This window comes from Homarus americanus, unplaced genomic scaffold, assembly GCF_018991925.1.
Source record: "Homarus americanus isolate GMGI-L3 unplaced genomic scaffold, GMGI_Hamer_2.0 scaffold48824, whole genome shotgun sequence".
NCBI classification, from domain to species: Eukaryota; Metazoa; Arthropoda; class Malacostraca; order Decapoda; family Nephropidae; genus Homarus; species Homarus americanus.
The window spans coordinates 1-24,207 of NW_024716643.1; the positions used below are offsets into that span (position 1 = coordinate 1).

Here is a 24,207-nt window from a genome sequence, read left to right on the forward strand (position 1 = left end):
TAAAACAGTGCTCTGGCTGTGTCGGTGAAGCGGAAGAAGAACAAGGCGGCGGCACAAGCCTAGAAGCGTAGGGGGAAGGCACGGACAAGGAAGGGGAAACGGAATGTATGTCAGTTGTAGAGTTGTTTGGTGGAAGGTGAAGGTAAAGTCTTTGAGCTATGTCAAAGAGGAACGGAGCGAGTTGGAGGAAGAGTTTTGAATCTTTGAGCTTGAAATGTCAAAGTATTCGTAGCAATGAAGGATGAGCGTATGGTTAGGAGAATTTTTTTTTAGTGAAAGCAGGAGACAGATTTGAGCTTTTTTGTCAATTTAAGAACGGAGATGAGGAGAAGTTTTTTTTCATGAGCGTACAGTGTGTTAGGTTTTGTTTGGGGGTTTGTTGTGTATAGAGGTTGGTTGGTTTTAAATTGGCTGGGCTTTTGGGGTCGCAAAGTTGACTTGTGGAGTGATAAGTTTTGTTTAGGGAGGAGTTATTGAGTTGGGCTATTTTTAACAGAAGTTGGGTGAGTTAGGTTAGGCTAGGTTAGGTAAGGGAGGAGTGGTTGGTTGTGTTTGGAGGGGTGTTTGGTTTGATTTCGGCTGAGGTTGTTGGGTATGGTTACGGGGAGTAAAGGTTTTGATATGGGGGTGGTTGTTTGTTGGGTTTTTGTTAATGGGTGGTTGTGTTGTGTATAGGGAAGGGCATTAGGTAGCTGTATCTGGCTGTTACTAATATAGGGGAGGTGGGTAGGGTGGGTTTGGTCTGTTTAGTATGGAGGGATTCCTGTTTCTGAATCTGCGTGGGAGTATGATGTTGTCGAAGTATTCCTGCCATTGAGGGTAAGAAGTGAGGAGTGATTCTATTTGTTTGTCTCCTAGTTGTCTCCAGTAGATGTTGAGTGGAGGGATGGAGCTGAGTTCATGTAGGTGTTCATTTGGGGTGAAGGATGACCAGTGTGTGTTATGGATGAATCTTAGTGCTTTGGTTTGTATGACTTGAAGTTTCTTGGCGTTTGTTGGTGTTGCTAGCTGGAGTGTGTTAGGTGCGTATGTCAGTAGTGGGCGTATGAGGGCTTTGAATAGATGTGTTTTAGTTTTGATTGATGCGGTTGTGAATCTGTGTATATTTTCGAGTGATTTGTTTGCGATTGCCGACTTCATCTTGATGTGGTGTGTCATGGTGACGGTGTTGATGGCAGTGTGTGGGCCTTCACAGTTGCTGCATTTTGTCTCCGTGGCCGTGCATTTTCGGTAGGAGTGGCCTTTGTTGGCACACTTTGAGCATGTTTGTGTGTTTTTGCACTGGTTGGTGTTGTGTTTGAATTGGTAACAGTTGTAGCATTGGTGAACCTTGATGAAGTGTTGGAATTCTAAGTCACGTGAGGGGATGATGTTGCTAATTTTTATGCCAAGTGATTTTAGTGCAATGGCATCTGTTTGTGTTGCTGTGGTGATTTTGAGCATGGGTAGGGTTCCCATCCGAGTTGCCGATGTTATTTGGTTATTGTTGTGTGAGATTAGTTCAGCGAGGAGATTAGGGTTTTCCATGATAGGAGGGATGATTTTCCGGCATATCAGGGTGCATTTTGCAGGGTACTCATTCGAGCTGAGGACCGTGAAGCCATTATCTTGAGTTTTTTACTTACTTCTGGGGAGTGGAATCTATCTGCATCTTCATCAGTCTGAAGTAAAATTTTATTATGCTGTCATCGATGAAGGATCTAATCTGAAAAATTAGGGTCAGCTAGAAGATCAGTGAGGCCAGGTCTGAGGGTTGCTGCCGGGTGCGGTCCACTTAAATTTTTACGGAGGGCATGTTCACTAAGTCCTAAGTGGAGATTTATGGAGATCTCCCCTAACAGATGTCCCTGAATTCCTGCACCCCTCACTTAGGGGAGACTTTGCAGAGGTCCCCAGGTGACTCGGCAGGCTGTGTTGACCCTCTATCCTTCACACTAGCACGCTCTAAGCGGGGTGTGGGGACAGAGGGCGCTTCTAGACGAATACTCCCCTGTAGGTTTTTGCAGCTTTGTGTGGTGTGGCCTGTCATGTGAACGTATCAGTAGCGAGTGTCGTGTCGTGTCTGTTCCGCTCTTTAATTCGAAGGGACGCGTCATAAAACAGATGGCGGTGACAAATCTTAAAATCATAAATAACTTCTCGTAACGTTTGGTGTAATATTTAGTAATAATAATTTATCTTCATTCTACACTTTCTCAAAAGTTTCAGGATTCCGCATAATTTATCTTTTAACTTTATTTTCCAGCAATATGCATCTGTATTATTTGTAAAGTTCTATAAGTGAATTCTTTATCAGGACGCTGGGGACTTCCTCTGATTGGTTACATCCCGCTGACAAGGAAGAGCATGCACGATCAGCTGTTCGACTTACACAATAAGTACGGCGGCATCTATGTGTGAGTATAGTAAAATATTTTGACGCAGTATAAATATAGCCACCAGTGTTAAATTGTTTAACCTCCGAAATGGTGGCATAGCCAAAAGCGGCTGGGGAGTAAAACACTTTATGCCTTATGCGCTTTACATAAAATTGTGCGATACCACCAGATAATTACATAAAAACAATTACATATAGTAAATAGATTATTGATTCGCAACTTTAAATATCTAGGGATAATTTTTTCAGTATCAAATTGATTATTTTGAATGTAGATTTTCATTGATTCCCAAAATATATACAATACGGTAAATTTTTTTAAATTATTCTTGAAAAATAAATTTAATTTTTATTAAGTTAGGTTAGGTTAGGTCTTTTCAATTTCATGTGCCGTGTCCACCAAAAATATAAATAAAACTATGTTTTTTAATGTAGATTTGTCTGCTTGGTTCAATAAATATAATACAAGGTTGCCAAGCCCAACCTAACTTAACCTAATAATATATAATTAAAAAAATAATATCTAAACAAAAAAAATGTGGGAAGGGGGTCAAAAGGAAATTATACATTTAAAAACATATTTCTATTTTTGGGGAAAAGGTACATTAAACCGAAAACACCCAACTATTTAAAATGAAAAAAAAATATGGCAGCCAGTTAACCAGTGCACTTTATTGTATTTTTTAACAGATTAACATTTTTGTAGTGATATAGATTATAGAGAACATAACGGTATTTCCAAGTTGGTAGCTGAGTTAAGAAAGTGACACTACTTTTCAACATTTTATATTGTGCTTGCAAGTTTATTGATGACCAACTTTTTTGTTTTTTTGTTTTCAGTACAGTAATGTACAGCTTTAATCTTACACAACTACCAATGTTTTGCTAAACAAATAAAACTGTAGGGTTTAAGATTAGGCTCCAACAGTGAAAAAGTTTGAAGTCAGGCTACATTATTCCAAGTTGTAATAATATTAATAATACTAATACAAGTCTCCCTCACTACATAAACATTCGCTCTGCAAACATTCACTTATACAAATATTATATTCTTACACCACTTTCTCATTATTCAAAACTCATTATAATCTGCCTCAGTGCCAGTTATCTCCAGCCAGCGATTGCCGCACCGCTTGCTTCAGATGTATGAACTTGAGTCTGTTACTTCGAACCTTTAGATTCATTTGTGTCAGTTTCATGTCTTGGTTGGTACTGAGACAGTTTCAAACATCTGAAGCAGGCAGTGCAGCAATAGCTGGCTGGGAGAGTTAACGAACTTTTGGGTGAGACTGTACTTTACAATGTACTAGATTTATATTTCATTAACTTCTTAATGTGGTAGGTGCTAAATTACAGTAGTAGGTATTAGGTAGCTACTAAGCAGGGAGGTACTGACGCCGGGGAAGATATTGGAAGCATAATGTTGTCTATGGTAGACCCTGTTACACATGGCATCACAAAAATTATGACTAAGTCTCAGATTGTTGATCTGACTTTCTGCATCATTTACACACAATTACAGGGTCTCAATTGTTTCACTTACTATTGACAACACAACATACATATATTGTTTCTCACTTTTAATCTTTTTTTTCATTTTTATTTCTTTATGGTTCTTTATTATTATTATTATTATTATTATTATTATTATTATTATTATTATTATTATTATTATTATTATTATTATTATTATTATTATTATTATTATTATTATTATTATTATTATTATTATTATTATTATTAATATTAATATTATTATTATTATTATTATTATTATTATTATTATTATTATTATTATTATTATTATTATTATTATTATTGTTATTATTATTATTAATATTATTACACTTTCGCCCCCCAGGCCATGATGTGGGTCAGTGACCTGTGCCCGGGTGGGCTAATCCCCGTAAAAAAAAATATTAAATTACAATAGTTAATTACTAATTTACAGTTGTTAGCTAGCTTCTTGTTGTTTGTGAAATTATTTTGTTCTTTTTGGTATACATTGATGGGTTTTCTTTTACTTAGTTACTAAACTACAATAGGTAGGTACTAATTTACAATAGTTAGGTAGGTTTTTTGTTGCTTGTAAACCTATTACATTTTGTCTAGGTGTAATATTGAGGTTTTCATGTCATTGGGGAACCAAATACTATCTTTCTCTTTGTTATTTTATTTGATATACGTATAGTCACAAATAATATTCAAGAAATCTAGCCCATTCGTATAGAGAGGAATGCCTGCATTTTCTAGTAAAATTGTGAGGTATACAGGTATGCAGGTATGCAGTTCGAGATGCATATAGGGTCCTTTGTTGAGGCTAAGCAATTTCCAGTGGCGGATCTAGACATTTACAAAACAAAAACACACCTAATGGCTATTAGTACTAACTACAATAATTTAGTAATTAAGTACAAGATAACCTCCACTGTATACCTAAACAATTAAATCAGTTCATAAACAATAAAATACCTACTTAGCTACTGTAACTACTGTAAATAACTTGAGACCTAATTACTATAATTTAGCACCTAGCACATTAAGAAATTAATGAAAATATAAATTTGGTAGATTACCTTAATGGACCATGGCTCTTGTATAGGGAGAAAGAGGTGTAAGAAAAGAATATTTGTATAAGCGAATATTCGTTCGTGTAGCCAGGGATACCTGTGACTGGAAAATATAAATTTTGAGACAAAAGTGCTATAATGTGTTTCTTATTTTCTACATCCTTATATAGAAATCAATATAAAAGTTCTGTTGATGTATTCTATAAATTTTTTGCCATTTGGTTTTTCATGAAACGCCACAAAATTGCTAAGACAAAGGTAAGGTTTGCTTAGGTAAAGTTAGGTTAGGTTAGTGTAGTTCAGGTTTCGTTAAGCTTGAATTGGTTCTTGCATTGCCTGTTTTTACCTTACAATTTGGGTTGGGTTGGGTTGGTAAGGATTTCATAAATTCGCCCAAGAAATGAGTTTGAAATCCATTCAAAACACATCTAATTATACAGGGAAAGCATAATTTCTTCGGAAAAGTCATGGGTGGTCCTAAATGAATAATTATCCAAAACTTCAAAATTCCAGCTTACATTTTCGAGAATACAACGGTACCCTGCTGATCTTATGTATTCTAATGATACTCTGATGCTATCTAACAATTCTGAAAAGTGGAACGTTATCAGTACTAAATGCATTAAATAAAGAAAGAGCTCATAAAAACTATCATAATGAACAGTCAACAGTCAACATTGAAAAAAACAACATCAGGTGTACGATAGAAAATCTTGATTTAGCCGAATTCGTCGTCTTCCACCCTTTATTCCATATCTGGTAATTAAATATTTTGTGTACTCCCAGCTGCTTAGCGGCGTTACTTTGGGTGATGAACCAGAGCCGTAGAGTTCGGTCAACTAGGTCAATCGGTGACATGTGGTCGCCCTGTTGTTACTCAGCTGATGAGAAAGTTTGCCCACATTCTGTAGATGATGATGATGATGATGATGATGATGATGAAGAAGATGGTGATGAAAATGATGTTTATTTAGTATAATTGTTGTACACGTTTACAGTTGAATAATAATATTTATAAACTATGTGAGAGACAACTCAAGAAGACTTCCTACCCACTGAGTATTAACCTGGCGTCCGGTTGACCAAGCTCTATCTACGGATCTGCGATGATCGCGTTCGCCCATTGGATTGTGCTTCCCTTATATAGTGTCAGAATCTTTGGTATAGTGCACCGCTTTGTCACTGGCGGCGACCTTCAACCTGCCGTATTCTGGCGGGAATAAGTGGAAAACAAATAGGTTATACCTCTTTCAGTTCTTCCACATTGTAGCAGACCACGAAAGTTCTTAAAAGGCGCTTTGACGTTTGTATGTAAATACAAAGGATTTATTTTCATGGCTATTACAGTATATAACACGTGATCGTGGGCCCTTCGTGCCCGGTGGCGAGTCCGGTTGTACAGTTTACCGAGGTTGGTATAATCATGGTTGTGGTTGTTATAGTCATGGCCCTGGTTGTTATAATCATGGTCGTGGTTGGTATAATCATGGTCGTGATTGTTATAATCATGATCGTGGTTGTTATAATCATGGTCGTGGTTGTTATAATCATGGTCGTGGTTGTTATAATCACGGGTCGTGGTTGTTATAATCATGGTCTTGGTTGTTATAATCATGGTCGTGGTTGTTACAATAATTGTTCGTGGTTGTTATAATCAATGACGTAGTTATTATAATCATGGTCGTGGTTGTTAAAATCATGGTCCTGGTTGTTATAATCATGGTCGTGATTGTTATAATCATGGTCGTGGTTGTTGTAATCATGGTCGTTGTTGTTATAATCATGGTTGTGGTTGTTATAATCATGGTCCTGGTTGTTATAATCATAGTCGTGGTTGTTATAATCATGGTCGTGGTTGTTATAATCATGGTCGTGGTTGTTGTAATCATAGTCTTGGTTGTTATAATCATGGTCGTGGTTATTATAATCATGGTTGTGGTTGTTATAATCATGGTCCTGGTTGTTATAATCATAGTCGTGGTTGTTATAATCATGGTCGTGGTTGATATAATCATGGTCGTGGTTGTCATAATCATGATCGTGGTTGTTATAATCATGGTCGTGGTTGTTATAATCATGGTCGTGGTTGTTATATTCATGGTCGTGGTTGTTATAATCATGGTCGTGGTTGTTATAATCACGGGTCGTGGTTGTTATAATCATGGTCTTGGTTGTTATAATCATGGTCGTGGTTGTTATAATAATTGTTCGTGGTTGTTATAATCAAAGACGTAGTTATTATAATCATGGTCGTGGTTGTTAAAACCATGGTCCTGGTTGTTATAATCATGGTCGTGATTGTTACAATAAGGGTCGTACCTGAGACTAACACAGGTAGAATAAACCCCACACCTAATCTTCAGTCTCAATTAACCCAGATAAACCTCACCTAATCAACAGGATTAGAGACCATTAGGATTGTACCACCAATACCGATACATTTCACACTGGATTAATAACAAAACATTTAATAGCTAAAGTCTTATGGATATCTTATCAAGTTGTGAGTCTTACATGTCGATATAATTATGTTTTATTCTTACAAATATTTATAGTTTGTTGTGTATTGTATTGTATGGTATTGTATGGTATTGTACTGTATTGTACTGTACTGTACTCTTTTTTTTGCTTTGTATTGTATTGTATTACATTGTATTGTATTGTATGACAGTGGGCCCTTCATGCCAGGTTCGCGGTCCGGCTGACAGCGTACAGCGATTGAGGGTGCGCCAAGTCCGTAGACTTGCATGGTTAATTAGGGTGCGCCAAGTCTGTAGACTTGCATCGTTTTCCATGGTAAATAAAATTGTTAATTAATGCCTTCCTAAAGAAACCATCGACATGGAACTAAGATTGTTCCACTCCACGATTTTTTTGCGATTTTTCCACCAAGTTTGATGAAAAACGATTGTGCCATTTCGGCTGCCCAAAACAGAGAGGCAGACAGACGCCTAGTCCTATAGTATATTAGGCAAGTGATCGTGGGCCCTTCGTGCCCGGTGGAGAATCCGGTGGTACAGTTTATCTAGGCTTGAAAGTTCAAACGCTCGTGCTTGGCTAGCGCGCAACTGCCGTTAGGCTGACCTCGTACAGTCGACATCGTTTTCCAGGTGGTCGTGGTTGTTACAATCATGGTCGTGGTTTTTATAATCATGATCGTGGTTGTTATAATCATGGTCGTGGTTTTTATAATCATGGTCGCGGTTATGATCATAGTCGTGGTTGTTATAATCATGGTCGTGAGTGTTATAATCATGGTCGTGGTTGTTATAATCATATTTGTGGGTGTAATAATCATGTTCGTGGTTGTTATAATAATGGTCGTGGTTGTTATAATCATGGTCGTGGTTGTTATAATCATAGTCGTGGTTATGATCATAGTCGTGGATGTTATATTCATGGTCGTGCTTGTTATATTTATGGTCGTGCATGTTATAATCATAGTCGTGGTTGTTATAATCATGGTCGTGGTTGTTATAATCATAGTCGCGGTTGTTATAATCATGGTCGTGGTTGTTGTAATCATAGTCAAGATTGTTGTAATCATATTTGTGGTCGTTATAATCATGGCCGTGGTTGTTATAATCATAGACGTGGTTGTTATAATCATGGGTCGGTTGTTATAATCATGGTCGTGGTTGTTATATTCATGGTCGTGGTTGTTATAATCATAGTCGTGGTTGTTATAATCATGGTCGTGGTTGTTATAATCATGGTCGTGTTGTTATATTCATGGTCGTGGTTGTTATAATCATAGTCGTGGTTGTTATAATCATGGGTCGTGGTTGTTATAATCATGGTCGTGGTTGTTATATTCATGGTCGTGGTTGTTATAATCATAGTCGTGGTTGCTATAATCATGGTCGTGGTTATGATCATAGTCGTGGTTGTTATAATCATGGTCGTGGTTGTTATAATCATGATCGTGGTTTTTATAATCATGGTCGTGGTTGTTATAATCATGGTCGTGGTTGTTATAATCATGGTCGTGGTCGTGATACTTACAGTATCTAATATACTATAAGAAGGAATAGAATAAAGGTTAGAATAATTAGTTAAAGAAATATTTGCCATAAGGAGAGGTTATAATCATAAAAAAAAAATTATTATGAATCACTGATGATCATTCCCAGAGAAATTATATTATGAAGAGAAGTGACCTTGATTTTGGTTAGATGAGTCACCATCTGCTTAAGTCATCACCTGTGTTAAGTCATCATAGTCATCATCTACGTTAGTCAGTTTTAGGCCCATCTCACATGACTGACCGACCATCGATGTTCTTTCCGCGCGAGGGTGTTAGTTTTCAATGCATCTTATTATTTTCGCTGGTGGATGTAAGACTTCCTACCCTCACTGACGCAGCTATGGTCAATTTGGTGTTATTCTTGTTTATAAATGCCTTCTAATCTGTCTCAAGTCTATCCGTTCTGTCTATTGCCATCCCAACTGTCTGTTCGTCTTTGTGGTGTTTGAATGTAAGCCCGTCTGTACTCTTTGTGTCGTCAAATCTGTCTGTCTTATCCGTTGTTGGCGTGTGTCTGCCTGTTTGTCTAATGTGAACCAGTCAGTCAGCAGTCTGTCCGTCATGTTAGTTGCCATATTGTCTATTTGTGCATGTATGAATCTGTCTATTTTTGTCAACCTCCTGTCTGTTTCACTGTCTACATTCACCCTGTGTCTATTATAGTCATCTTCTCCATGCATTCCTGTTATTATCTTTTTATCTCTTCTCTTTTTCCATGTACAGACACCCACAGGAATAAGTATACACTGTAGCTGTTGCCCTGACCCTCTCCTGTCCGTCAGTAGGCCCAGGTGGATCTTTTTATATGTTGACTGATCAACTCTCTATTCTCTTGTGTCTTGTGATGATTCTTCCTTTCTTAATTAGTGTTTTAATATGTGTGTCATCTAGGTTTTTGTCTGAGTATGTGTATTTTATCTTGCCTTGGTCTTTGTTCTCCGTGGTCTTTCTGGGTGAAGGTGGTGGTGCCATAGTTCCTGCTTGATTCTTTTTTGGGGTGCTGAACCTGGCGGCTTGTTCTGTTATTGTGGTGGTTTCATCTTCGTTTTCGTCATCCATCGTTTCCTCCTCGCTTGCTGGCTCGGGTTGTTTGTTTGAGATAGTCTGTTATTGAGTCCATGGTTCTTGATTTACAGTGCTCTCTGTTTTGTATATTATGTTGAAAATTTCGGTAGAAGGCATGTTGTTTGGGAATTCCATGTCTGGCAGGTTGTTGGCAGCGAACATGTCACTTGCTGCCGTGGCAAAAGTTCCAGGTCTGGCTATATTCATGATGTGGGCGTGGAATATGGAGGTCATTAGTTTTTTGGAATGATTATTCGTAAATTGAAGCAAAATAGGTTGCTTTGCGGGGGGTGGTGTGGCGACTTTTTCGAGGACCTTTGTCGTTTCTCTGGTTAATTTTGTCACAGCTGAATATGTGCTGTTTTGCTGTCTTCCCATTGTCCTTCTCCTTCTTTTGGGGCAGCGAGTTTCCAATGTTCTGTGATCTCCTTCACAGTTTAGGCATTTGGGGGCATCTTTGTATTTATAATCCCTAAAGGTGTGCCCCTTGTTCCCGCATTCTGAGCAGTGGTTGGTGTCCTTGTTAGGGCAGTCTGTAGCCGTGTGTGAGTATTTGTAACAGTTCCAGCTTGTTGGGAGGGGGAAGAATTCCTCCTGCTCCACCTGGCTGCTACTGACATGGTAGTAGGAGAGACAAAGTCCCTCTTGGATTGCTCTTTGGGCCATGGCTATTTCTGTGAATCTTATCTTGAGCATCAATGGCAGTCTGGGCAGCTTGACCAATTCCTCCTCCTTGGCCCATTGGTTTCTATGTTCTATGTCAAATACCAATTTATGTTCACTTGCTTCCTCGGTGATCGCTTTATCTAGTCGTTTGACTACAATTGACTTCCTTTCTCGGAGTTGTGGAGCGAATGCAACTTCAAATTTTGCAGACTTCAGTTTTCTTGTGCTCTCGCTCGATAGGAGTAAATCTACATTATTCTCAGTCAGGTACAGGGCGATGAAGGAGTCCTTGGTAGTGATGAGGTTAGATATTTTGATGAGTTGGGTTGCAGTGAAGAGTCTTGCTAGTTTTGCTTTCTTTCATCACACACTCCCCCTTCATGGGAGCGATGGTAGCGTATCGGTACCTGGCGTGCCCTCATTTCAGAGAGTACGTGGTGGACAGGCCACCGTTGCGTGGAGTGAGGCTGGAGACTTACCTATTCCAGGAGAGGAGCTTTCACGGGAATTACAACAGCCCCCACCGCTACTTGTTGGTCGAGTGATCGTAGAGGGGTTCACGCAACTCTCTCCCGGAAGCCCCGACAGGGGAGGCTACTTTCCCAGTGTTAATGAATGATCACTTATAGACGTGAGCTAGTGTACCTAATAAGACGGGGAATAAGGATTGCAACCCCTTCCCTAAGGGGACCCGAACGGTCACGGTTACCCAAGAAGGCTCGGAAGAGGGATGGGCACTGCTCCTGCCCCCTTTAGTGTTCACAAACTCCTGTGGGGAGGTGAACAGTTACAGGGGGGGACACAAGGACGAATACACCTTTAGGGTGCAGGTTCCCAGGCCAGAGCGAAAAAGAAGGAAGTACAGAGAAAGAATAGCCACTGGTGTAGGTAACATCAGTGGGATCGCGGTCCAGGTCCGTTGTCGGTAGCCGTTACAGAGCACCCAATCTATCCGCTTTTGATCAGGAGACACCCCTGATCAGTGGGGAGACACAGAAAATGCGTTGGAGCTGAAGCCCACGTGGTCAACCTCACCGCCTCTGACTTCTTCCACACCTATGAGGACTTAATACACGAGGAAGACGAACAACAAGACCCAAACACAAACGAATGGACACTTCAAGAGAGCAAGAAGAGGAGGAGAGTGAGAAGAAAATCGACATCAAGCTAAGAAGACCAAGACATCTCCTCCACACAAGAAACCAAAACACAATCAAGCCGACCAAGCACTGAACATCCATTGCCCAACCCAACACGCACCTGACGCTTGACCTGACGCTAGCCTGGCTTTGTCTTGTCGCCTCCCTGCCGCGTCCAGGCGAGTTGCTGCTGCCTCCATCTTACAATCCCTCACGCAAGCGGTGCTTAGCCACTGCATCTGTTCTCTCCTCCTAAAATTCACTTCAATCCTCCCTTTATTCTTCCCCTGAACCTCCTTCCCCCCTGTCACTAGCATTTTCGATTCGATTCGTCAGGTGACGGTTAGTGAGTCAGCAGTTAGAGACAAAAGCTGGCTGGCTGGTTGGCTTTTGCGGTGAAGGGTCTGGGGAGAGGTCCTATCACGGCGAAGGCTGGATGGCGAGTGTCTAGTGACTGACTTCCCAGGCAGTATTTTTTTTTTAGGATTTGTAGGAATATTACTTACGCGGACCTTAAGCTAAAATGCTGGTCCACCCATTGCTAGGATAAAACACAAGCATCATTTTAGTTAACTGTACATCTCCACCACTAGCGTGGGGGTGGATTCTCGGTACGAAACTGTAGGGTTTCTTTAGAGTGGTTGGTGGTTAGCATTTTGGCAACCTTCTCTACTGTGATAGTGGGTTGTACAGTATGTTTCTCCTAGCTAATTGTGTTCCAAGACACTCTATGAGGTAGTGCTGCAGTGAGTTTTCTGGTCCGCTATCGCAGGTCTTGCACAGGCGCTGCTCTGCTGGTACTTGTACAATGATTTCCCATATGCATGGGTATCCCAGTCTCAGTCGGTAGAAGATGGCTTCTTCCTTTCTTGTCATATCCTTCATGAGTGGTGGTCTCTCATAATTCGTGACCAGATAGTACCACCTGGCCGATCGTGATACTGGTGTTAATTTTCTATGTTTGTCTATTTTCCACTGGACAGTTCGTGTTATTGTGGTCTGCTCCTAACGCAGCCTTGGCAACAGCATCAGCTCGTTCATTCCCTATTCTAACGATATGACTGGGCACCCAGTTTATGATAACTTGCCGATCTTTTAGTTTTAACCCTTGCAGTAGGCCAACAACGGATGTTATGAGATGAATGTTGTCTCTCGGGTCTCTGCATTGTAGTGCTTCAATAGCACATCGTGAGTCAGTGTGTATTAAAACACCTTGTTGACTGTTTATGGAAGCGTGTCTTTGGGCTCTAAATATGGCAGCTAGCTCAACTTGCAAAGTAGAGCATCCATCTGAGGTTCTCCAAAGAGACGTGTTACCTCCTTCAATGGTGAAGGCTGCTCCTGCCTTCGTACTGGTGGGCTCTATGGAACCGTCTGTGTAATACACCGTACTATTGCGTTGTGTTAGAGCCTTCATGTTTCTCTCTGCTACCTGTCGGAGCTCATGTATGTTACAGTCAGCCTTTCTTGTCCCAGTTTGTAGAATGTTGAAGACTGCTGGCTGGGACTCCCACGGTGCTGGGGTGCTGTTATTTGGACTCATTATATCAGGTCCTTTACTGAGGATTGTGTCTATCAATTCCGGTCGATTTACAGCGTCAGCTGCGCACAATAGCCATGTTTTCTTGTTAAAGACATCTCTGTTAAGGTTCAGTGCTGGTAAGAGTCCATTCTTGATGTCACTTTCCTGCGCCCTGGTCAATCAGTTTTGTTGCAACGCACGCTGTTAATCATTCCGTCCTGGTTTGGAGAGATGTTATACCTGTCTCCATGTGTAAGTTTTAAATTTTTGTCCACATAGGTGCCTTGACAATAACTCTCATAGCGTTATTCTGGGCAACCTCCAATTTCTCGAACTGCCACTCAGACAGTGTGGCATAGTCTGTTAATAATCGAATGGCGTAAATATATAGCGATCTTAGGACTACAAGTCCCGCACCCACCTTGGGTCCTGTCATGGCTCTCATCATGTTGACTCTTGCTCATTCAGTCTCTTAGATAGTTTATCTCATTGTCAAATTTGAGGCCTTTGTCAGTCAAGATGCCCAGGTAATTGTATACATTGACCCATTGTAGGGCAATACCTTGTATTTGCAGTTGTGTCACCGGCTCATTGTGTCCAATCCTCATGGCTTTCGATTTGGGGATTGATATCTTGAGCCCGAGACTCATACATTCTTTACTGATGAGGTCTAGTGCTCTTTAGACTTTGCTGATGTGGTTTCTGCCTTTTACTATCAGTGCTAAGTCATCTGCATAGCAAAGCAGTTTGGTACCCACTTGAAAGTGGATCCGACACATGTTTTCCATGAGGAAGTTCTAGTCGTAATGTATATGGGACTAAACATATATTGTATTGGGTAAGAGTAGCGAAACCCAATTGTCTGCTTCTTCTTTTGTTGAAAAACTATTGTTTATATAATACCTGAGTGTAAATCAACCATAACTTCCACTATTTATGAGTGTGAAGGGAGAGGACGGCGGTTATGTAAATAGACCGTTTAATCACATCCTTTCGATGTGAGATTATCAGTGAGACTTCTATGAGTAGTGACCCATCGAAGGAGAAAGGAATAGGCACGTGGTCCTCCCTCAAGGGAAGATGGAACCATCCACGATGGCTCTGAAATAACCTCTTCCTCTAGTCAAGGATATCAAACTACTGCCCGCTTTGGGTGGCCAGGGAGCCAGCTACTAAATGCCTTAAATCAGCATAATATGACGCGGCTTCCTGTGGGCACACCCTATCACGTGCACTGAACATGTCACCTCATAGCTAGTGGAAAGTTACAGGGGAAGAATCAGTATATAAATCAAATGTAATTAACCCATTTATATAAGTCTTTTGTTTATGAAACAGGGGCCATTACATCGCTCGGTCACCTACCCTCCGAGATCCGCAAGGACTACACTAAACTCGCAGATAAACATCCTATACATAAGCCTAACCATGTTTCAAACATATGTGTAAACACTAAGCTAGGGACTATGGAACCATAGGTTCATCAACTACTGGGGTCCTAGACTTAAGTGTCTTACGGGCTAGTATCCATGTACAATGGCAAAATTGGATGATTCCGACGTAAAACACAAACATTAGTGCCAATATCAACACAATAGTGGAATCGTTAACTTGAGTAAGCAAATCAGGGAATAATATGGCAGAAATAATCTTCGCCTACTTCATGTTTGAGAACGCACCTTCTTTGCAATGTACAACTTTTGCTACTGTCACGCTAGATGAATGAGTGTGTGGTGCATAAGACTCTTTCTACGAAACATTCATGTTTGCAGAGAGCAATGGTACTGAGTTGTGAAGGGTTCTACACGGCATGGCTGAAAATTTACAGTTTGTGATATTTTACTGTAGAACTATCATATTTTTATTTTGAAAAGATGTGTCTGTGACATCAATAAAATATGTAGTTTGAAAATTATAAACATTATTATCCTCCCTGGGATCAAAAGAAAATGTCCACATTTTCCATGTCTAAGGTTTGAACAATTATTTAGATACGAACCAAAGAAATAACCTTGTCTATCCATTTACAGGAAATTGATAAAAATTATAGTTAAAATAATTAAAGTATCAATAACTGAACAGGTAAGAAATAAATACTGGAAATTATATTATGTCAGTATACATTAACATAAGTAAGACACTTAGAACAATGACATAGCCTACCCTATGTCCTATCAATGTGAAGGCATGCCGTTGATTATATATATGTGTGTATAAAGTATGTGAATCTTTAAATACCTAATACAGGGGTTGGGCGTCTGCGTATAAAATGGGATCCGTCCAGCTGGTCGCAGGTGGTGGGTGGGTGGGTACGTCAGTTTCTCCCACTGGGACAGCTGTAGGCGGGTGTGGTGTGGATGAGTGTTGCCACCCTCTCAAGGTCGGTCAGTGTGCGCTTCTCTTGAGTGTCGTAGCCTAGCAACGCTCTGCAATGACGAACGCCGGGTGAATCCACTTCATGACAGGGGAGTACCTGCACAGTATGTCCAAGTGCTGACGATGAAGAATCAGGTCCTCTGCTCGCTGATACGATGTCGCCGCTTCTGTGTGCCCAAACATTCTGAATCCCTGTATATATGAGGGACTCTCTGGGGCACCGGAAGTACTGCATTAATGATCACGAAGCCACAAAAGTCGTCCAGACACTTGTGAAAGGTATTTTGTTAGTAAACCCTGAAAGTTTTTGGGTATGTCTGCAACACTGCAAGCGGCGGACACAGGTTAAGAATGCTGACAAGACGCCTTCCTGACCGCCACCACCCGTCGCTAAACAGGGGTATCACTAACTAGCCGTATGGCAATAAGTCAACAATAACTTAGTATCGGTTATTGGAATAATTCTGTACACCTCTATGGGAGAGAGAATGAGAAACACTCAACTACAATCGTCTCACTATGGGATATATCAATACACTCGCATATTTCATGTATGACGTCACTGTTTTTTGTTTTTCTTGTTTCGCAAAATACTGACGCCTTGGTACGTAGACCGGAATGTTGTATTCGTACTCACACTAGCTGTCACCTATGTTCTAGTTGTAATGTATATGGGAGTAAACATATATTATATTGGGTAAGAGTAGCGAAACCCAATTGTCTGTTTCTTCTTTTATTGAAAAACTATTGTTTATATAATACCTGAGTGTAAATCAACCGTAACTTCCACTATTTATGAGTGTGCAGGTAGAGGACGGTGCCTATGTAAAGAGACCGTTTAATCACGTCCTTTCGATGTAAGATTATGAGTGAGACTTCTATGAGTAGTGACCCATCGAAGGAGAACGGAATACGCACGTGGTCCTCCCTCGAGGGAAGACGGAACCATCCACGATGGCTCTCAAATAACGTCTTCCTCTAGCCAAGGATATCAAACTACAACCTGCTTTGGGTGGCCAGGGAGCCGGCTACTAAATGCCTTAATTCAGCATAATATGATGCGGCTTCCCGGAGGCACACCCTATCACGTGCACTGAACATGTCACCTCATAGCTAGTGGAAAGTTACAGGGGATAAATCAGTATATAAATCAAATGTAATTAACTCATTTATATAATTCTTCTGTTTATGAAACAGGGGCCATTACAAGGATGTTGAAGAGAGTTAGACTAAAAACTCCTCCTTGTGGGGTGCCATTTTCCAGTCTTTGGTGATCTAAAACTTGTCCTTGACAGGAAACTCTTGCTGTTCTGTTTTGGAGATAGTCGGCAATTAAAGCCAATAGGCATCCCTTGATGCCTTTCCAGGCCAAAGTGGTTACAATGGCCTGTGCATTTAACAGCTCAAATGCTTTCTCTTTAGATCAAGGAATAATACGATTGCCTTCTTTTGACCAATTGATCCCAGGACAGTGGCCAAACTGTGTGCAGTGCTGACACCTTTGGTGAATCCAAAGATATTGTGGTGAAGTGGTCCATTTTTCCAGAGGAGTCGTGTATAGACCATCCTTTCGGCGGTTTTGCCGATGCATGCTGTTAGTGATATTAGTCTGAAATTCTGGGGATCATTGGGTTTGGGAATGGGAACAATGTTTGCCCTTTTGCTAGCTCACGGGAGTTTGCCTGCTGACCATGATGCGTTGATAGCTGTTAGGAGAGCAAGTTCACCAGCAAGTCCTGCATTGCTGAACGATGAATAGGTTATACCATCACTGGCAGTGGCGGTGACTTTGCTTGTTTTCCTGGCCCTTCTGATTTCTTCTATAGTAAACAGACAGGCTGTAGTGTCAGTTTGTTCAATTGCATGTCTGACTACTACTTCTCTCTCCACTTGTACTTGCTGTAGATGAAATCTAATTTCAAGAGGTAGTTAAGCTGATGGCGAGTGTTCTGCAAAGTGCTCTGCCAAGTGACTTGTTTCCTGTAGTGGCTGGGGGTGGGCTGGAGCTATGGGCAGTTTTCCTATTGCTATCTAGAGTTTTTTCCAGAGTTCACTGAGGTTGGTGTGTGCATTACAAGTTGCACACCACTCGAGACATTTGTCCTCCCTAATTTTCTGAGTAATTTGACGAGCATGTTGGACAGCAGCTCTCAAGAATTTCACTCCCTCAGGGGAAGGGCACTGTCGGAGATGTCTTCCAAATGTATTGATTCTGTGATTCTGTTCTCTGACCTCGTCATTGTAGAACCAGTAGTCTTTGTGGTGTCTATTTGAAGGTTTTATTTTTGGTATTGCTTCCTCTGCTGCGTGTTGTATGGCATCAGTAAGGTCCTGGTTTAGTTGGTCAATATCTTCTGCTGGTTCATAGTTCGAATACAATTTTTGGAGTTCATCATGTATAATTTCCAATTTGCTTTCTTGGAATTCCATCTGGGTGGCGGACGTGGGGGAGGAGGGAGTACCTCCATTCACAAAGTAGTTGTTGTTGCAAAGTGGACACTGGTCATTTCATCATCCACCTCCCACTGAGCTACTGAAACGAGCTCAGTGGAGATGAATGTGAGGTCCAATCTTCCTCCCAGTATGTGTGTTAGTTCCCCCAGTATTAATGAGCGTTATTTCTGGAACATCTGTCAGCAGTTCCACTAGGTGGTGACCATCCTGGTTCATTGTTGTGGTCGGATTGATGGTTGGTTGTTGGGCATTGAAGTCCCCAGCAATTAGCACAAGTTCCTGTGTTGCTTGTGTCAGTAGTTCACCGGCATCTAGTCTTTTGGGTGGAGATTTATAGATGTTTAGTACAAGACTGTCGTTTGCCAGGTGTATCCGAACAGCTTGTGCCTCTACTCCATATCCAGAGTGAACTAGTTCTACTTCTGAACTGGGGATGGTCACCCTGATGAGAATCATGCTGCCAAGGGAGTTGGGCCCCTTTGGTATCCAGGCAAGCGGAAATGTCATCTTTTGTTTGCTTACGGTCTGTGCTTCTTGTTCTGTTCCTCGTGATCTGTTGGAAGGGGCTTGAGGTTTCACGGTTTTGAGTGATCTCTCGGATGGCAAGTTCTTCTTCTTGTCTGATATCTGACTGAAGATTGTCTGTTCCACGTGTAATTGTGGAGTTTTGGGGGTCTGGTCTTCCTGCATCTTTTCTGTGAGCTGTGTCATAACTGCATTTATTATATTTTCGGTGCTGGCATCTTGTTTCTTTATTATAGTAGAGACAGTCACTATCATAATGGTGATCATCTGCTTTATTTGTTCTTCTGTAAATACCACTTGTAGTTTGGCAGACTGGGGTGTGTTCAGTTGGGTGGTCGCGTGAAGAGGTTGTACTGTCCCAGGCAATATGGTGTTCTCCACCTGTACTGGAGTGTTCTGTGCTTTTACTGCTATACAGTTCTGGAACTGCTGTTGTGGAGTCCACTGATTTGTCATGGTTTCCTGCATGGACTGATTTTGTCCCGGTGTCTTAAATCTTGTCCTGTAGCCTGGTGGGGGAAGTGCAGGGAAGGAATCGTCTGACAGTTGTGGCGGGGTGGGTGTTGAATTGGTTGTTTTCTGTTGTTGTTGACCCCACACGAATGTGTTCTGTGGTGCTTCTGTTATGTTTTGTGGTTGAATTTTTGCCATTGCAACTTTCATCCGCTCTCTCCTCTCTGGGCATGATGTGCTCCAAGCGTGATGTTTCTTTCCACAATTTGGGTACTTCACTGTCGTGGTGGTTTCTTCCTTGTGTTTTTAAATTCACATTTCTGTCTTGTGGCTTAGACTGCAGATGCCACATCTCACTTCTTTGTGGTACCTGGATTGGTGATGTCCGAATTTTTGGCATTTGTAGGATTGTAGTGGTTCTGGGACAAAAGGTCGCAACTTGTAAATCCCACAGTTGCCTAGGTCTACCTCCTCTGGGACTGTCCCTTTGATGTCCACTAGCATTTGCCTTGTATGTGATTTGTCCTGACTCGTAACACAACGCTCTGCCTTGGTCACTTTTGGATGTTTTATGATGACTTCTTCATGTAGTTCCAGAGGATATCGTAGTAGGACCATTCTGGTTGTTTTCTCCTCGGGGATTTATGGTATTATCTAGCCCGTCTTCCTGTTGAGGTTGGTGATCTCGTTGTGGATCTTGCCTGTGTTGTGGCCTTGGGGGGAAAGTATCAGGTCTCCCACTAGATTGGGCTTCACACTGAACTTGAAGTTCTTGTATTCTAGTTCCAGTGCTACCACTAACTCGTATGCATGGTTGAATTCGGTTTCTTTGGGAATCTTGTACTTCATCACAGTCGGAATTGCGAAGGTGGGTGGTTCTTCCTCGGGATGGATTGCTGGGGACTTATTGTCTATGTCGGAGATGTTGTTTTCCTTCTGAGGCCTCTTGTGGCATTTTCCTTCCATCGGTTACGTCTCTCTCGCTCGTGTTTATATCAATAAATTGACAATGAAGGGTCACTACACCTAACTAGTTCCTTAGGACCAGTGCGGTAGCCAGTCCCCCTTCCCCCTCCAGCGTTGGTCGTAGGTTGGTGGCTCTGGTTTTGCTACAGGACCCCCCAAAAAGGGGGAACCTACTCACCCTACCAGCTAAACTCACCGGCCCAGCTGACACCCCTCTAGGGGGCCCGTTTGTGGCCTGTCCTACCAACAGTTCCCGTAGGGTTCGTTAATCCTGGGGGAATCGGTGAGGGCACTAAAAAATGTGAGCATAAAACACAGAAACAAGGAAGTCATTTCAAAAGAGACGAAATATCCACGTCAAAGTGAGAGTGGCGTGTGTGGCGACAGTAATTATAGCCAGGCGCCGACGCGAGCTAGTGGAAGCACGTGGGTCGGGAGTAACTGCGACATGCGTCTTCTCATCTCACTGCTCAGCTGACTTTCACTTCCTAGGCTTAGCTTGTTTCGGGATTACTGGCCACTTTGCCTTTCGGCTATTTCGGCCGAAGCTGGTTTTTTTTGCTGAATCGTTTTCTTTCGAGTTCCTTCTTTTTTCTTTTGCTCTACAATTTCCATTCTTCTTCTTGGTCTTGTTCTGGTATATTCTCGTTAAAGTCTGAAAACGCTGATCTTCTTAACGTTTCTGAATCTGGCCTGTATGTCTTTTCTTCGGTCTTGTTTGATTCTGGCTTCTTTTCTGTGGTCTTCTTGGGGCGTCTTGATTTTTTCTTTTCTGTGGTCTTGTTGGGGTCTTGATTCTTCTATTCTTCGGTCTTTACTACAAGGAGAGCCTCCTTGTAGCTCAGTTTTTTCTTGCTTCGCAGCTTAGCCACCCTACACTTTTCCCTCCACCTGGGACATTCCCGGTCGGAGGAAGAGTGAGGGCCACCACAAGCTGCGCATTTCTCGGCGGTCGCCGAGCAGTTGGTGTGCTGGTGTCCGTGTGTCCCGCAACTGCAACAGACTTCCCGAGCTCGACACTTCCCTGCCAGATGGTCATACCTCTGGCATTTATAGCACTTTGTTGGTCTTCTTTCCGACGGTTTTACTGGGATGTTCTCTCATCCCAGCAATTCGGTGCTTGGTAGATTCTTTGGGTAACCAACCAGTGCAGTTACGCTAGTCAGCTTCCGTACTATTGAGAGCTGGTCTCGGATCAGCTCGGTCAGTTCTTCTTTTTCAAAGTGTTCTATCTTGGTGTGGGAGATGACTCCCAACACCAAGTTATCCTCTGTGTGCGCTTTCACTAGTATCTTGATCCCGTTAATTTTTGTTATGTTGGCTATTTGCTGGGCCTGTTCCCATTCCGCGAAGGTGACGATTAGGCCACCACTCACTGGTCTGCGGACGACCCTTGTCACCCCCCCTGATTCTTAAGGAGTCAAAAAGCTTCCGTAGGACAAGGAGGTTTAGCTGCTTGCGCGAAGGGCATGTGACTGGATACAGTTCTTACGACCTTCGCCTGGTCACAGGTCAGCCTCATCGCCAGGTTCACGTAGTACCTCGGGAGCATAGAAGATCTTGCCTCGCCGAGGTGCAGTTCTGAGTCTCCTTCCTAGGTAGCTCGTGGGTATTTCTTCCTAGGCAGCTCGTGGGTGTCTATATATGTCTCGTCTGACGCCTAGAGCATTCTAGTGACATCCAGGTGTTGCACGTCGGAACGAGATAGATATGCCCGGTAGAGTTCTAGAATGATCTAAACTTGCCAAAATAACTGCTGCTTGGGACAGAAAATATTGAAAACACCTAGCTCACAAAAATTATAATACCAAATTATGCCTCAGCATAACAATATGATGTGTAGAAATCACAATATGAAATGTTCGATTTTGTGCTAATTTTTTTTTAGGTAACTGGTGAATCTATATATTTTGAAATGTAAAATACTGGATCATCTGTACGACTTCAGCAGAGAGAATAGTGGCACTGATAATTTACCAGTTTTACTGTGAGGAGCGAAATGTTAAACCAAATATCTTGTTTTCCTTTGGGTAAATATATTATGCATTTCCTGAGCAACACCTATTATGTGGTGGTAACATCACAAAGTAAGAGAATTGAATTGAATTAATATTAAGTCTAACATTTTTAGTCATACGCAAGACGCACCAGTGTCTTTTGAGTCAACGAGGTGGCATTTACCCAGATTAGAAGCCAGGATACGGGAGGAAAATATGTTTAGTATATGAATATTACGACAATGTAGAAACAAATATTTTTTGTCTCGTGTCCCATAAATACTTTACAGAACATCATTTTTTTGCAGATGGAGATTCGGGACGCAGGTAATTGTGATTCTCCACGACTTCCAGCTGAACAAAGACGCTTTTACCAGTCAGGACTTCGTCGACAGACCTTCCTGGAAATTTTTTCAGTATGGGGAAGAAACTGCCAACGGTAAGTCAATCGGTTCCATTCGATCTCCGAGTCTTCTGGGTTGACGGAGAAGCCGTGGTTGTTCTAGACCCAGTTGGAAAATGAAATTTAACTGGAGAGGAAAACTGTGTGCTGCCTTTAAGTGAAGAAAGAAACTGTGCTGCTAACTTTAAGTAGAGAAGGAAACTGTGCTGTTGCCTTTAACTGGAGAGGCAAACTGTGCTGCTGCCATGAAGTGGAGAGCGAAATTTAGATGGTTTATATTCGGGTAATAGAAATGAGAAACGGGAAATATTAATTGACTTTTGTGAGGGAACAAGATGATAATTGTATATACATGGTTTTAACAACACCCTAGGCATATCTATACATGGGTTTCACCACAAGACAATGTAAACATTTAGTCAGGACTTAAATAGATTACATTTTAATTCGGGAACGACTCAGAAATTCAATAAGCCAAGCCAATACCTATCCAACGGCAGACTGTGGGTCATATCACGCCTTTGTAATGAATTTAGTGAGGCCACAGTTTCAAAAATTGAAAAAAAAAACTACGGATAAAAACAAAAGGGAGTTAGGCAAACTAAAATCCTGGGCAGGGATAGAATATGTTATTGAAACCGAAAATATATATTTTTCGCTAGATGATGAATTTTATAAGCAAGGACCATCACAACAATTTAATAATTATAAAAAAATAATGTTAGAGACTGGGGAAAAAGTTATAGGACATAGGGGAAAAGAAGCTAAAAGTGAGTGGATGACAAATTAAATTTTAAAGAAAATAGATAAAGGTAGACAAATAAAGATGATAAGAGGAAGTGAGGCTTACAAAGAACTTAACAAAGAAATTAAAAAAAAAATAATGTAGATAGACTCGGCAATACTATATAGAAAAGAAATGCAAGAGATCGAAGAGGATGACAGAAGGCTTAACCATTTGGAATTTTACAGAAAGATTAAACATATGAACCCCCCAAAAACAAAAGACAAATGAGCAGAGTATGTAGAAGAACTATACAATGATAAGGATAGAGTAGAGGTAAGAAAAGAAAAGTAAATAAAGATCGAACTACCATTTCTGGAATCAGAATTTAAGGCAGCTGTGAGCAAAATTAAAATTGATAAAACTTAAGGGGTTGATCAGCTTCCAGCAGAATTGAAAAAAAAAACCAAATGGGCAAGAATGAAATAAAACGTTTGACTAAAATATGTAATTTTATATACCAAAGAGGAGACCTTTCCAGTGATTTAAAAAAAAGATCAATATTTGTATTGTTACCTATAAAGCCAGGAGCCTTAGAGTTCACCCAGTTTAGAATAAGCTTAATAAGTCATGGCTACAAAGTTATATTGAAGGTAATTTTAAATAGATTTTTTTTAATAGAAAGTGAGTTATATGAAGAGCAAAACAGATTTGGAAAGGAAAAAAGAACTAGAAAAACTATATTTGGTTTGAGAATTTTGAGTGAAGGGGCTTAGTGATCCACGATTTTTTTGTATCTGCTTTGTTGATTTTGAAATAGCTTTTGATAAAGCAAATAACAATAGTCATTAATGAAGGATTTTAGAATTTTAAAGAATCTTTACTGGTATCAGGAAGCTGCAGTGTTAGTAAATAATGAACTAACAAATTGGTTCACAGTTAA

The 24,207-nt window shown here is 41.0% G+C and overlaps 1 protein-coding gene across 1 annotated transcript in view; it reads left to right on the plus strand.

Annotated features, from left to right (window-relative positions):
• Nucleotides 1-1,841: 1,841 nt before the first annotated feature.
• The window catches only part of LOC121858187 (cytochrome P450 2L1-like), a gene marked incomplete at its 5' end in the record, with an annotated part of 29,124 nt that continues 6,758 nt past the window's right edge, over nt 1,842-24,207 (plus strand). Inside the window, 3 exons of the mRNA XM_042354402.1 lie at nt 1,842-1,953; nt 2,297-2,396; nt 22,446-22,576. Of these exons, the coding sequence (XP_042210336.1) occupies nt 1,842-1,953; nt 2,297-2,396; nt 22,446-22,576 (343 nt within the window). The remainder of the gene's footprint in view (nt 1,954-2,296; nt 2,397-22,445; nt 22,577-24,207) is intronic.